This window comes from Cyprinus carpio, chromosome B3 (genome assembly GCF_018340385.1).
Source record: "Cyprinus carpio isolate SPL01 chromosome B3, ASM1834038v1, whole genome shotgun sequence".
NCBI lineage: Eukaryota > Metazoa > Chordata > Actinopteri > Cypriniformes > Cyprinidae > Cyprinus > Cyprinus carpio.
The window spans coordinates 18,588,562-18,602,503 of NC_056599.1; the positions used below are offsets into that span (position 1 = coordinate 18,588,562).

At 37.8% G+C, this 13,942-nt stretch overlaps 1 protein-coding gene and 1 long non-coding RNA gene across 9 annotated transcripts in view; one reads left to right on the plus strand and one right to left on the minus strand.

Annotated features, from left to right (window-relative positions):
- Positions 1 to 13,942, plus strand: part of LOC109047174 (axin-1-like) — a 52,011-nt gene that overhangs the window by 4,039 nt on the left and 34,030 nt on the right. For 2 of the 8 annotated variants that reach the window (XM_042720077.1, XM_042720079.1), the window contains exons 2-3: positions 4,172 to 4,369; positions 11,121 to 12,092. In XM_042720077.1, coding sequence (XP_042576011.1) covers positions 11,215 to 12,092 — 878 coding nt within the window. In that variant the 5' untranslated portion in view covers positions 4,172 to 4,369; positions 11,121 to 11,214. Of the gene's footprint in view, positions 1 to 4,171; positions 4,370 to 8,494; positions 8,759 to 8,809; positions 9,779 to 11,120; positions 12,093 to 13,942 lie in introns of those variants that run through there. The other 6 variants (XM_042720082.1, XM_042720081.1, XM_042720080.1 and 3 more) reach the window with 5 other exon arrangements.
- On the minus strand, positions 471 to 4,587 carry LOC122136523. The gene is made up of 4 exons (XR_006154196.1): positions 4,551 to 4,587; positions 4,161 to 4,237; positions 2,964 to 3,592; positions 471 to 531 (listed from the first exon to the last, which is right to left on the minus strand). It is a non-coding gene; the product is annotated as an uncharacterized LOC122136523 (long non-coding RNA).

The following is a 13,942-nucleotide window of genomic DNA, read 5'->3' on the forward strand; positions in this document are numbered from 1 at the left end:
ATTCATTTTTGGTTGAAGAGGGGTATTGAGTCAGTGCCTCAAATGAAGCATCCCTTCTGTGATGTTTACAGCGGGGGTCCCTGCAGATGCCCACTCTTCTGCTCCCGCGCTTGATACTGGTGAATCTGAGCAGATGGGACGGTCACAAACAATAGGTTCATGGAAGACCGCCGTGGGCTTGACTTGGCTTATCCTGCTTAGCCCACCAGATGTAAGATGTCGCAATGGGATGGGAGCCACCACATGTTTTAGTCAGAGGTGATTTAAAAATGAAAATGAATGACCGCAGGCCAAGAACTTATCTGTTTCCTGCCACATTTACTGTCATGCTTCATTTTCATATTAGGTATACCTGCTCACTTAATGAGGATTTTAACATGACTGTAAATGTATGTCTATCATATGCTGTTCTCTAAGTGTTGTGCTTTTGCAATCTAATCTTTGTTTATAGACAGTCAAAGGAGAGGTTTTACCTTGTGTCTTAGACCATTTCCAAATGTTGTTGGAGAGCTCTGCTTGGTCATATGTTTTCTGTTAAAACATGCAAAGAAAAAAAAAGATTTCAGCAACTTGTGCAACACTTAGAATGAACACAATGCAGTAACATTTTATCTTGCATATCTATATCATATTAACCCTCAATGTACAGTACACATGATTTTATGTTATGGTATAGCCAGTGCTGGGTAGTAACTGATTACATGTAATCTGGATTACGTAATCAAAAAGATTACGAGTACTCATAATTGGATTATATTATATTTTAAAATCCTCATAATCAGATTACAGTGACTTTTTATGGATTACATATTCATATAAAGGCAGTAAATTATTCATAATTTATTGATTCTCCCCAATTCTTCTTTTTCTCTTTTAATCTTTCCTTTCCAGAAATACTGCTGTGTGTCATAACATTTAGCTTTGACAATATTCAGAATATAAAATGGCCATGTAATTAATTTTATGATCCATGCTTCTGAATTTGTGGGGAAAAGTAATGGTAGGTTTTAAACAAGTTAAGGTAAGAAAAAAAAAAACAATAGTGCAAATACACTACCTAAACTGAGTAACTTAGATTATGTTTCTAACTACAATTTTCATCATGTGATCTGTAATCAGTAAAGGACTGCAATCTGTAAGTAATCTACCCAGCAATAGGTAAAGCTGATTTTTATTTATTGTAATATTTCTGGACAAATTTGAACCAATTTACTGTACAATATGTTTGATCTCAGATGTTACCCGTTTTATGTATTTATTTACTGATTATTACTTCCTGCAGAGATTCATGAGATTACAGTAAGTCACATGTTGATGTAAGGGACATTTGAAGAATGTCTGTGATGTCATTGGCAATGCTAAAAAATCATAGGTAATTACTTTTATGGGCCTGCTATCATGCTGTGTGTCACGTACCACAAAGTTTCCGAGTGTTTATGGTGCGGGATGTCCTTGAAGCTGAGAATTACTCTTGCTGATATAGACAAGACTTAGTCAGACCTGAAAACCTTTGGAATTTACAGTGTTCAGCTGGAGGCCCATACTTTTCGTAATGCCAATAGGTTTTTGCAAATTAAACAAATGTCCTTTCAAAAAATGTAATGTAATGTTTAATAATACTATATATTGCAAAATATGTGCAATGATAGCGAAGAAAGGGGGTAAACAGTGACACTTTTTAGCTTTTGCCCATTTATTCAGAAATTGTTCAGCCTAAAGCTTTGAAATATCTTTGACATATCAGTCATGTCTTATCAGTCATAAGCTAATGTTAAATTCATAGTCATATTATGAAATAGGGGCAGGCACGTGGAAAATAACTATTTTGATCATACATATTTATATGACATGACATAACTTATGAAAAATATGATTAATTTATTAAAATATTAGCACTGTTGAATTGTAGTACAGCAACTACAATACTGTTGCTTAAAATAAAAAGTTTGGCAAATATATTCAAGGTTACGTGCCAATTTCGGCCTAACATAGACTGAACCCACATGCCAGCCTAAATATTACAACACATATTTTATTGTAATATTGTTACCAAATCAAGTCCAAAAATTACAAAACATATCTAACTATAAAGGAAGAGATATAAGTACTTTTATACTAAATTAAGACATTTTAATTCAATTCAAAGTTTTATTCAGCTAAGTTAACTATGCATTATGATGGAAGTAGATAATTTAATTATGTTTGCATCAGGATTATTAACGTTAACTAAAATGTAAACTAAAACTAAAATCATAAAAATTTAAAATTAAATAAACATGAACTGATTTTGTTTTAAATGTAAACTACTTTTATTTAAGCTAGTGGTCAAAGGCAACATTTCTCATTAACATTTAATAAACATTTTTTATCAGGTTTAAGTTGAGTTACTGAAATAACTAAAACTAAATCAATTAAGAATAAAAACAAAAAATAAATATTTTATTTATAAATATTACAAAAAAAAAAAACTAATGCAAATGACGCACAACAAAATTACTAAAACTACTAAAAAATAAAAATAAAAATAAACTATAGATATAGCCTAAATAGATAATAGATAAAAATATACAAATAAAATAGAATTGAAAATATTAACAAAAACTTTAATAATTTAGCATTAAATTACTGATAAGGTTACAAAGAGTGCATTGTGAATTAAAACGAATTACAGGTGTTGCACTGATTTATCATTATATTTATATCAATTTTTTTCACATGCCTGCATCTAATTTATCTAAATTCATGTTGAGAAACATCCCTTAAGTGCTTCATTCTGACCTTGCAGCTGTAACAGTTTCCTGAGTGTGTGTTTATTTGAGTGCTCTTCAAAAGATAATGGGTTTATTTGATAGCCTCGGACAAACTGTGCTTTGCACTGGTGAGAGCAGAACTGGAAAATATGAGCAAACGTAGTGTAATTCAGAGCAGACTTGCTGTTGTTTTCTTTGTCTGGTGCAACCTACCAGCAATCACCGCAGCTGCTTTGTAGAGGAGCAGGTACTTAAGCTGGAAGTGCACCTGTCGTGTCATTGAGTTCCAAGGCCACTCAACAGGTAGCAGAATGGCAGAAGTCACAACCTCCATCAAAACTCGTGCAAAGAAGCTCTTCAAACACAGCTGTCAAATGATTCCAACAGTTTCCTCCGGGACTGTGACTTTCACTATACGTAGAAAAACAATCTGACATTCGCCCAAGTGACTCTGACCTCTGGTTACAGTTTCCCAAATGACTTTCTGTGGCAATGATTCCTGCTCGCCTCCGACTGTAACGCCCTTTGTGAAAGTTCCAAAGGCAAGAATAATCTGGCTTTGAGCAATTACTAAATACTCTCCTAATCTGCACGATCTCTCCAAACCGTTTCCAAACACCTCTATTTCATGCTATTTACCTCTTGATTGTTTCCAAGTGGTTGCTCAGAGGTTGTGCACTGAGTTGGTATGCGCTCATGGCCATGTGTTGGCTCGTGGTGGGGGGCCCAGTAATCAAAGCCAAGCCTCAGGAAGGGCAAGGATAGATCTGAGTTTGCAGCTGCTGATGCCATCTGATTTGAGCACTGGCCCAGTATTCACTAGTCCATGCATAGTCTGTTGGCTGGAAAACATTATTGGAAAAATATAGAAATCCTCCACATTTACTATTTACTATAATATATATATATATATATATATATATATATATATATATATATATATATATACACATTTAGGAAATGCTTACAAATTTTTCAAATGAGGGCAATAGAAGCGAAACAAATATATAAGAGCAACAAAAGAACAACAATATAAAAGTGCTATGACAAGTCCCAGTTAGTCTAATGCAGTACACGTAGCAAGGTTTTTTATAATAAATAAAAAGAATAAAAAGTAGATTGAAAAGAGCTAGAATAAATAGAGTTAGTGTTACAGGGTCAGATTATGGTTATTTTTTTCATAATAATTAAAAGGAAAACAAGTAGATAGAATAGAAAAAGAATACAAAATGCTAGTGTTAGAGTGTATGAGGGGGAAGGTTTATATACGTGTGTGTATATATGTATATACATATATATATGTGTGTGTGTGTGTGTGTGTGTGTGTGAATAAACCAAAATAGAAAATTAAAGAAGTACATTGTTGGAAATTTCTGCTGAAAAAGATTTGATATTATTGTTTTTTCATACCTGTGTTTTAGATTCGAATGGGGACAGTCGATAGTCTGGAATGGACCATTTTTTGGGGGACAATCACCTTGGATTCTCTGAAAAAGAGGAGGATGCCGTTTTTACTGGAACTTGATACAGTCAATGGTACTGAAATGGAATCTTCTGTCAATGGAGGGAGAGTTGGGGGAAGCCAGAAAACGCAAGACAGAAACGTACGATTTCCTCAGGTAATGCATTTTCATTCATAATAACTAAATGACATATGGGAACAAAACTTACTGAGTGCAGATATATAGGTATGAATGGCTATATCTTTACAGAGTACTTTTAGAGTCTTACTAACTAATTATATATATATAATTATAGATAGATAGATAGATAGATAGATAGATATACACACATACATACATCAAACCTCTGCTTGGAGCACTGGCTGCTGTCAGACTCCTTGTGCATGAAAAAAAAAATTGGATTATTACAATTAATGGTACAAGGAATGTTTGGAAATGTAAACTGATATTTCCTACTGACACACTACAGCAAAAGATAGAAATAACTGGCCGAACACCATTCTTTGGGGTGAAAATACTAACGTGCCTTAGACTTTTGCACAGTAGTGTACATACATATAGGCTTTTGGTCAGTAAGATATTTTGTAATAATTTTTTTCAGCAAGGACATGTTAAATTTATCAAAAGTGACAGTAATGATATTTCTAAAGTTACTAAACTTTATAAATCAAATAGTGGCATTTATAAAGCTACCAAACTTTATAAATCAAATTATCCTGAAAAGAATGTATCACGGTTTCCACAAAAATATTAAGCAGCTGTTTTAAACATTGTTAATGAGAGAGAAATGTTTCTTGACCGGCAAATCATCATATCAGAATGATTTCTGAAGAATCATATGGCATCAAGAATAAATTACATTTTAAAATATATTCAAATAATAATAATAATAATAAAAGTTATTTTAAATGGTTATAATATTTTTTCAATATTACGGTTTTATGCAGACTTTTTTGCAGAGCGTAAAAAAATATATATTTTCAAAATCCTACCAAATTCAAACTATATTGAATATTGTACACAACCCAAAATGTAAATTAAGGGTTCATTTGGCATGGTCATCATAATTTCTTAGCAAATTTTTGGTGACCTTGGTTTGGCAAACCATGACAAATGTTCCTTTAATGTTCTTTTGTGAATGTTAAGGTGTGTCAAATTCCGAGACGAATGCCTAACTACACCCAGTCTTGATTTCCCATGAGCAATTTGTAATATGTCATTAAAGTCATGGTTCCACACAAACCACTCTTTCATTTTCAGATGAGCTAATCAAATAAAGTCATAAAAAGGAGGAACAGGGCTTCACCTTCCAAAGGCCTTTGATCTTTCTGCAATGAATCTGTGAGATAACATGCCAGATTATATCCAGGTGCTGAGTCATAACTTCAGAGGTTCAGAGCATACAAAGTAAAATTCATCTTTAAGGCCTGCTAATTTTTTCAAAGGCAGGTCCTTTAACACTATACGGCCTGTACTAAGTCATAAGACATGAATTCCTTCACTGAACGAACTCATAAATCCAGAATTATCTTCTGCATATCATTTGCAGAGGTTTTGACTCTCTGTGTCCGCTCTGATGACACATTTCCTGCTCTTAGCCTTCAATAGGCTAAAAATGGGACGGAGGTTATTTTTATTTCCCGTAATATCTGTACGGTTTCTAAGACTTTAAAACCATTCTTGAGCAGGATTATAAAGAGACATACTTCCTGCTGCATGCTTTTTCATGACTGAAAGAAAAGAACAGTGTTTAAATCTCATGCATTCTTTCTTTTACCACGTTGCTTTCATCTTTTGTTAGATGGAGAGATATACAATCCGAAATGTACCTTGATTCTAATCTCTTCTCTCACTGAGAGAGATGTGGAGGCTTTTTCAGATTCAGGTTCCTCATGTTTTACTGTGCTAAGCTCAGGCTGAGGATTTGGTTTATTTAAGCTATATGTTTCATTGAAATTTAAACAAGAACTTTATGTGCAAATAATATTAGTACATTGCACACAAAAGGAACTTACCATACAAGGAAGGGATTTACTTACACCTGGCAAACTTCTCAAAAACTTGGTTAGATTACAGCACCTTGATAGCTGGAAGGAATTAAAAACAGATAGCATGTCCAAGCTGTCACGGCAGAGCCATGAAATGTGTGTTAATGACACTGCAGATGGAAAACTGAGATAATTTCCTCAAGGTTATAGTCCACAGTGACTGTACTAACTAACATACACACTACTGGGTCTAAATCAAACAGACTGACACATCTGCAGAATGCTTATAAAACGAATAGAGGTGCACTCAGTATGTTTTGTTTGCATTTAGTGTGGTTTTGGGTTGACCTCTCAGTTTAGATGAAGTTTGTTTACTAACTGCTGCCTCTTCACATTGCTGTTTAATTATTTTATGTTTCGTTCTTTTTCATCTGTTTTTGTCTTCTACTATGCACATTCTTGCATTCAATCGTAAGATTTTTTTTGCATGTTGTTGGTGGTTCTGGAGGCGTTTTGTGTGGCAGCTGTGACTGTTGTGAATTTGCACTCGGTGCTTGAAGTCCTGCTGTTTATCCTTGGTCTGTATATATGGAAGCCGGAGGTCATTGCTCATGTTTCATCACTATAGCAGGGAATGATTTCTTATTTGGATATATTTTTTTTATAATTAGTAGATTTCACACATGCTAATCACTCAAGACTACACTGTTGACTTAAGCTGTGGCCCAAATGGTGCACTACACTATGCACGCATACACTATGTACTTATGCACTATGTACACAACCATGTCTATATAGCCCCTCCCCCATCGCTACGTTATTAAAGCTGTGACAGTTGAGTGCATGAAGTGTCCAACATTCCACACTTCGTTCTTTCGGTTATTTAGGTGCATCATCCGGGTGTTTAAAGTGCACTTTTTCTTTTTGGAATTTTTAGTGTGAACGCACTACTCACACTATTCATACTAATAAACGTCACAGAATAGTGCATAAGTACGCGATTTGGGACGCACCTTCAGGCTTCATTGTAATATTGTGTCTGCAGTACATAGACTTTAAGAAAAATCTGTAAAACTAGGGCCCAATAAACTCATAGATGCCATATTGAATTTTATGTGGATGAAAAAGGGGGTGCATTGTAAGACTTGTGCCATGCCCTGTATATAGGTCCTAGATCACATGTAAATATTTAAACTCACAAGTTTAAAAAAAACTAAACATTTTTGTCCACTTAACGTCTTTTGTAAAGATGTTTCATCAGTTGAACAATTTGTATGTTGTTAAATAACAACCTGATCCAGTGTACATCTATGCCTTGAGTTTCCATACTGATTTTTTGCAGGAGTTTTATCCGTATTTTGAATTACGCTTTATCTGTTTTGCTTTAGGATTAAAGGAAATGTCTGTAAACTTGTCCTGGCCTTTTTAAAATACCACTGTGCCTCAAAAATATTATTGATAGGCTAAATGCTTATATAAAGATTACCATACACCGACGTGTGAATAATTTTTTTTTCTGATAATATTTCAGTTTTCTCAAAGCTGTTAAGAGTCAGAACAAGTGAATGAATCACTGTTTTGATCTAATGGGTCAAACAGGTTCTAAAAATCATTTGCGATTCATTTTGATTCATTAGGACAGTTTACTCATGCACTGAATCGCTTGCAGCAGTTTCTGACATCGCAAAAGTAATGGGATATTTTATTGGAGAAAAATAAAACAAACAGAGCACTGGATAGAGTCGATAGGAAACAAAACTTAAAAAAGTATTCTATAATAAGTCAACAATGAAGCAGCTCTTCATTGCACTGACAGCTTGAGAACAGCAGAAAACACTTTTAAAAAAAGAGCTTAAAAATATGGGCACACTTTTTTTCCCGACTGATGAAAGGCTAGAAACACCCCCTGGCAGAGCACTACCAGTGCATCTTCCAACAGTTTGTTTGTTTGTTTTCCTCCAGTGTAGATTATGTTTGTTTTTATTTTATTGGGTATGCTTGTTTGGTTTAGATCATAAAGTAAACAAAATATTACAGGCAGAACTGGTGGACTGTATGACTCGCCAGGTCATGTGATGTCAACATGGCGGCGTCCGTGAGGGGGCGACCCGCTCAATGTAAAATAAAACATCATTTTCCAGAAGATCTCCTCATGCATATATCATTTTAATTATTCTGCCCGATGCGCTGTTCACCTCTAAATGGTCTAAACGTGTTTGTGAGCGCAGTGAGTGTAAATGAATTCGCCATGGCGCTCCTCATACTCCAGGGTTTCCTCGCCTTCATCTTTTTTTCTTCTTCTCCAGGCGGCAGTGTGATTTCTGTCCATGCGCGGCGCTGCACATCTCTCTCTCTCTCTCACACACACACACACACTCTCGTTCTCTCACTCGCACACGGGCACAGGAGTGTGAGAGACAGCAATGGAGAGGTGGAGAAGCGACTGTTTTCTTTGTTATTTTTAAACTCAGAGATCCGCATCGATGACACGATTCGCATCCCGCCGCATACAACGCTATTCCCGATGCGCTCGGAAACGGAAAGTAGGTTCTCACAGGTACAGTACGGTACACTTTTTTTTCCTCCTCCTCCTGGCTTTGGGTGTAATGGGGGTTTGCGGTAGTGGAGAGATGAAATGCACCGACGCTTTCTCGCCGCTCGCGTCCCGATCCTCTGCGAGGTCGATTGCGCGTTTGTAAAGCGTATCATCGGGGTGTTGGAGTGCGAAAATCAGTGTTGCAAAGTTGCACACTAGTCCCTGGGCTGCGGAAGGGCCTGGCTCTCTCTCTCTCTGTGTGTGTGTGTGTGTGTGTGTGTGTATGGAGTTTGTTTCTTACTTTCCCCTCCCCCATCCGCTCCTGCTGCTGCTGCTGCTGAGGCCGAGACATGAATGCGATGAATGTGGGGCTCACTTCAAAGCAGAAATCGCGAGGGCAGCGAAAGGGGTGTTGTAATGTCGTCAGCGAAGGAAAAACGCAGCGAGCGCGAGCCGTTTTTAGATGGCCGCTTTTTTTCCCCCGTGCGTAAGTGGGATGATCGGATATACTGGCGTTTGTAGTGGTTAAAGATGGCTGTGACAACGTGTTCTCACACTAGTTGAGTCGGATCAGCAGAACAAGCTCGGTACAAACGTCGGCTAGGGCGCTCGAAGATGGTGAAAGTGTTTTCGGCCGTCTGTGCTCACTTGTTTGGGAAGGTCTCGCGCCGCACGTACTTCCTCTCCTCGCGCGTTGCGTTCTTTGATGCGGTTGATGTTCGCTCTGTTTATGTTTCTAACTTATCGCGGCTTTGTAGCTAGTTAGTAGCCTCCCCGGGTTAACCCCTGTGGTGTTTTGTTTTTTAAATAACAGCGGAAAACGTGTGTAAATTCGCGTCTTGTGCTGGATTAGCCTGCTAGCTCATCGCCATTGAAGTTCGCGCTGTGCACGTTATTGACCGGGAAAGCTCAAGGTTTCTTTCCTCCTCAGCTCGCTTATCAAGAACATCAGACAAAATCTAGTTGGCAGGCAGTCACAGGTTCTAAGGTCGGCGCTTGAAAGTGTTGGGTTTATGGTTGGTGTCGTAAAGCGTGTCACAGGTGAGTTCAAGAGTGTTTGTGCCATGATGGCTGCCCTTTTTTTTTGTTGCTCTCTTTGCTTTAAGATAGATGCATGAGGCAACTGGAAGTTTGATGGGACTGTAGAGCACTGCAGGGTTTAATTAATTAAACCTGGATTGCACAGGTTTTAAATGACCCCAAAAGGTTTACTGAGCCATTATTGGGATGTAATTTGAAAATGTTCTGTTCTGGTAGGGTAAGACTTATTTTATGTCCTTGTCACACGTTACATTTACTAACAGTAAATTATGCATAGTTGCAAGCAACTAACTCTATATTAAATACATGTTGTTCATTGATATTTGTCTATAAGAACACCTTAAAATAAACGGTAATGCTTTATTTTATGGTGTCCTTGTTACACGTTACGTTTTCTTACTATTATAATAATTAAGTATGCATAATTACATGCAAGTAACCCCAAGCCAAGCCCTAACCATATAGTAATAGTAAGTACATGTAGTTAATTGATATTACTCGGTGCTTAAATATATAATTACACTGTAACGACACCTTAAAATAAAGTGTAACCCTTTTTAACGTTGAAAATGTTCAGTTCTTGTATGGTAACACTTATTTTACAGTGTCCTTGTTACATTTACTAACAGTAAATTATGCATAGTTGCAAGCATCTAACTTTATAGTAAGTACATGCTGTTTATTAATATTTGTCTGTTTACGTTGTAACAAGAACACCTTAAAATAAAGAGTAACACTTTGTTTTAAGCTGTCTTTGTTACACGCATTACATTTTCTTACTGTTATAATAACAATTAACTATTACATGCAAGTAACCCCAAGCCAAGTCCTAACCATAAAGTAAATACATGCAGGTAATAAATATTACTCAGTACTTAAATGTATAATTAGCCTACACTGTAACAAGGACACCTTAAAGTAAAGTGTAACCAAATAAACTAACCTCTTTTGCTTGTCTAATCTTTTAATGCTATATGCAGTGCACAGATTTTATGTTGGGAATATGCTTGTTTTGCTTCTTGTGACAAGTGGTGGCACAAAAATGATTGTTTTGCTTGATACATCTGCTGTCATAGTGAAATCCAGTATACTGAGAAAACACTGATATAAAATCAGTTTGAGTTATTGGTCACACTCTGTTGTCCTCTTTGAAATGCAATTCTCTTATGGATATTTGTGTTTTTTGTATGAAATGTTACAATCACATTCAGGTAGAAGTCTTTGCATCAGTTATTTGGTTCTTGAACATTTTAGCACTATTTTACACATTGTTTTTACGCTGATCGTGTCGAGCGTTTTTGAATGGTTTTTCCCATGCCTCTCTCTCTCTCTTCTCTTACAGGAGGAATTCTTTCGCAGTGGCATTAATAGAAGCCTGGATATAAACTTTCTGCCTTGTGGGCTGTACTGGGACAGGGTGCAGGGACACTGTGAGCATGAGCGTAAACGAGACGGCCTGTTATCTGCCAGATGTGGGCGGCAGCTTCACTGAGGATGCCCCCAGACCTCCAGTCCCCGGGGAGGAGGGCGATCTGGTGTCCAGCGATGGACGGCAATACGGCCACAGCTTTTACTCGTCTAAGAGCGAGAGCCTCAAGAACGAGACCTCCATAGCTACGCCCAGAAGACCCGACCTGGACCTGGGCTACGAGCCCGAGGGTAGCGCTTCCCCGACGCCCCCCTACTTGAAGTGGGCGGAGTCCTTGCACTCGCTTTTAGACGACCAAGATGGCATCCACTTGTTCAGGACTTTTCTCAAACAGGAGGAGTGCGCAGACATGCTGGACTTCTGGTTCGCCTGCAGTGGCTTCCGCAAGCAGGAGGCCAACGAAGGCAACGAGAAGATGCTGAAGCTAGCCAAAGCCATTTACAAAAAGTACATCTTGGATAACAACGGCATCGTGTCCCGGCAGATCAAACCGGCCACCAAGAGCTTCATCAAGGACTGCGTGATGAAGCTTCACATCGATCCCGCCATGTTCGACCAGGCGCAAACCGAAATTCAGACTATGATGGAAGAAAACACCTACCCTTTGTTTTTAAAGTCCGACATATACTTGGAATACACCAGGACGGGCGGAGAGAGTCCCAAACTGTTCAGCGACCAGAGCTCGGTGTCAGGCAACGGCAAAGCCCTGCCGGGCTACCTGCCAACTCTGAACGAAGACGAGGAATGGCGGTGCGACCAGGAACAGGGGCAGAACCTCGAAAGCGACCCCACTCCCAGCAACAGGCTGACCCAGAAGCTGCTCATGGAAACCGTGCCTCAGCGGGTGGCCAGCAGTAAGAGATATCAGGACAACCGTGAGTACAGGTAAATCCCTGCAGCTTTGAAATGCTTCTCTCTCTTCTTCCATCTCCCTTCCCCCCTCGCGGTGCAGAAGAAAAAGATAAAAAGGGAATCTGAGTTAAGCACAGCCTTCCACAGGAGATGAGAGGAATGCAGTATAGGCAGAAACCTCTAAGTAGCTGCGACTGAGGTAGCAAGACAGATAGTGGGTCGCAGCGTTGTCTTTGCCTACTGCGAGTTGGTGCAAGTGGGTACTCTTTGTGTTCTCCATGCAGGTGTCTCTTGAATGGCAGGCTTTGCAGCAGAATAAAGGTTTCTTCAGGAGAACCACAACATGGATTCTCTTTAGAATGTGCACAAAGGAAGAAACGGCATTGAATATTTTGTGAGAAAGAAAGAATGCACACGCTCCAAAAAAGTTTTGCGGTATAGATTGAACAGATGCGTTCAGGGACGTTTTACGTATCTGATCTAATGCACTTTGAAGCCCACAGCTGTGTATAGATTTGGTCTGTTTCTGAATGTGTTCAGATCTCTATCTCTCATACCACCCATGGTTTGCGCGCCGAGCGAGCGCATTGGAATGGATGCTTCAGGTATTGTGTTTTGTAATGATTTTTTTGTGCTCTAAAGACATTCCTCGCCACCGGTTGTGATGGCCTGTTGTGCTCTTTTAGCACACGTGTCTTTCGCACCGACATCATTTCATCTGGTGAGACCTGGTTTTTAAGCCGTGCTGTGAAATTTACAGCAAATCACTTGATGCATCAGAGCCGCGAGTCCCTCCATATGAGCAAAATGGGATTTAGAGATGTGACTGCTAAATACTTTAATCCTTGTCCTGCTGGAATAGAAAGCGGTGCATGTGGGCCTTTGAACAGCCTCTGCTGAAGATTACAAAGCTTTCCATCCTAGATTTAAAAGCAAATATCGACAGGTGCTTTCACAATGACATATCAAAGCAATAAGCCACTCCAGGTATGAGGCGTTCATATGCTTTTACCGTGGTAAGGTCACTTTTTACTTTTACATGTGCTGTTATATTCAAGCTACAGCAGCTTTTTGTGCAGTGAAGCTGCAAGCTTTATTTCTCTCATATATACATTACGCGGTGTGTATAATCGAATATGTGAAGGGTTAAATGCATGTTGACACATCTGTCAAATTTTCTGTCTTTGTTAGTCTAATTTAATAGTCTACTTATCATTTAATCACCCTCATATCATTCCAAATATGACTCTTCTGTGGAAGTCAAAAGAAGATATTTTGAGTTAAACAAAATCTTCTTTTGTGATCTGTAGAAGAAAGTAAGTGACACCGCAGAACCATGCCTTAGAAAAACTGGATTGGTGTGAACTTTTAATGTGTGTGTGTAAATTTGTGGCCCTCAACCTTTTTGACTTCAGGACCCTCGTCATTCACAACAATATTTGTAGGTCCTGTGATTTTTATTATTATTTTTTTTTTTCCCATTTATTTGAAATTTACTAAGAATTAAATAGAAATAAAAAAAATAGTTTTACTCATTTTTACTTGCTAAAAATATTTTAGAACTTGGCATAACTATAAAAAAAATGCACATATTTCCTAAAAAAGAAGATCCATGCAGATTTTTGTTAACATACATTACATTACTTTTCAATGTTAAAAAAATCACCCTTTTTTTAAGACCATGGGACCTTTGGTTCCTCATTTGAAGAAAAATCTTGAAGTGAATTAAATAAGAAATCTTGATTTTGAGATGTTTTGGTTTGTTAATGGTTGTTTTTTCCTATTTTAAATTGTAAGTCATCTGCAGCCCCTCTTAGATGTTTGTTGAGGCCACCAGAAACACTGGTGTACATGCATTTACTTTGAACTTTTATAAAACTGTG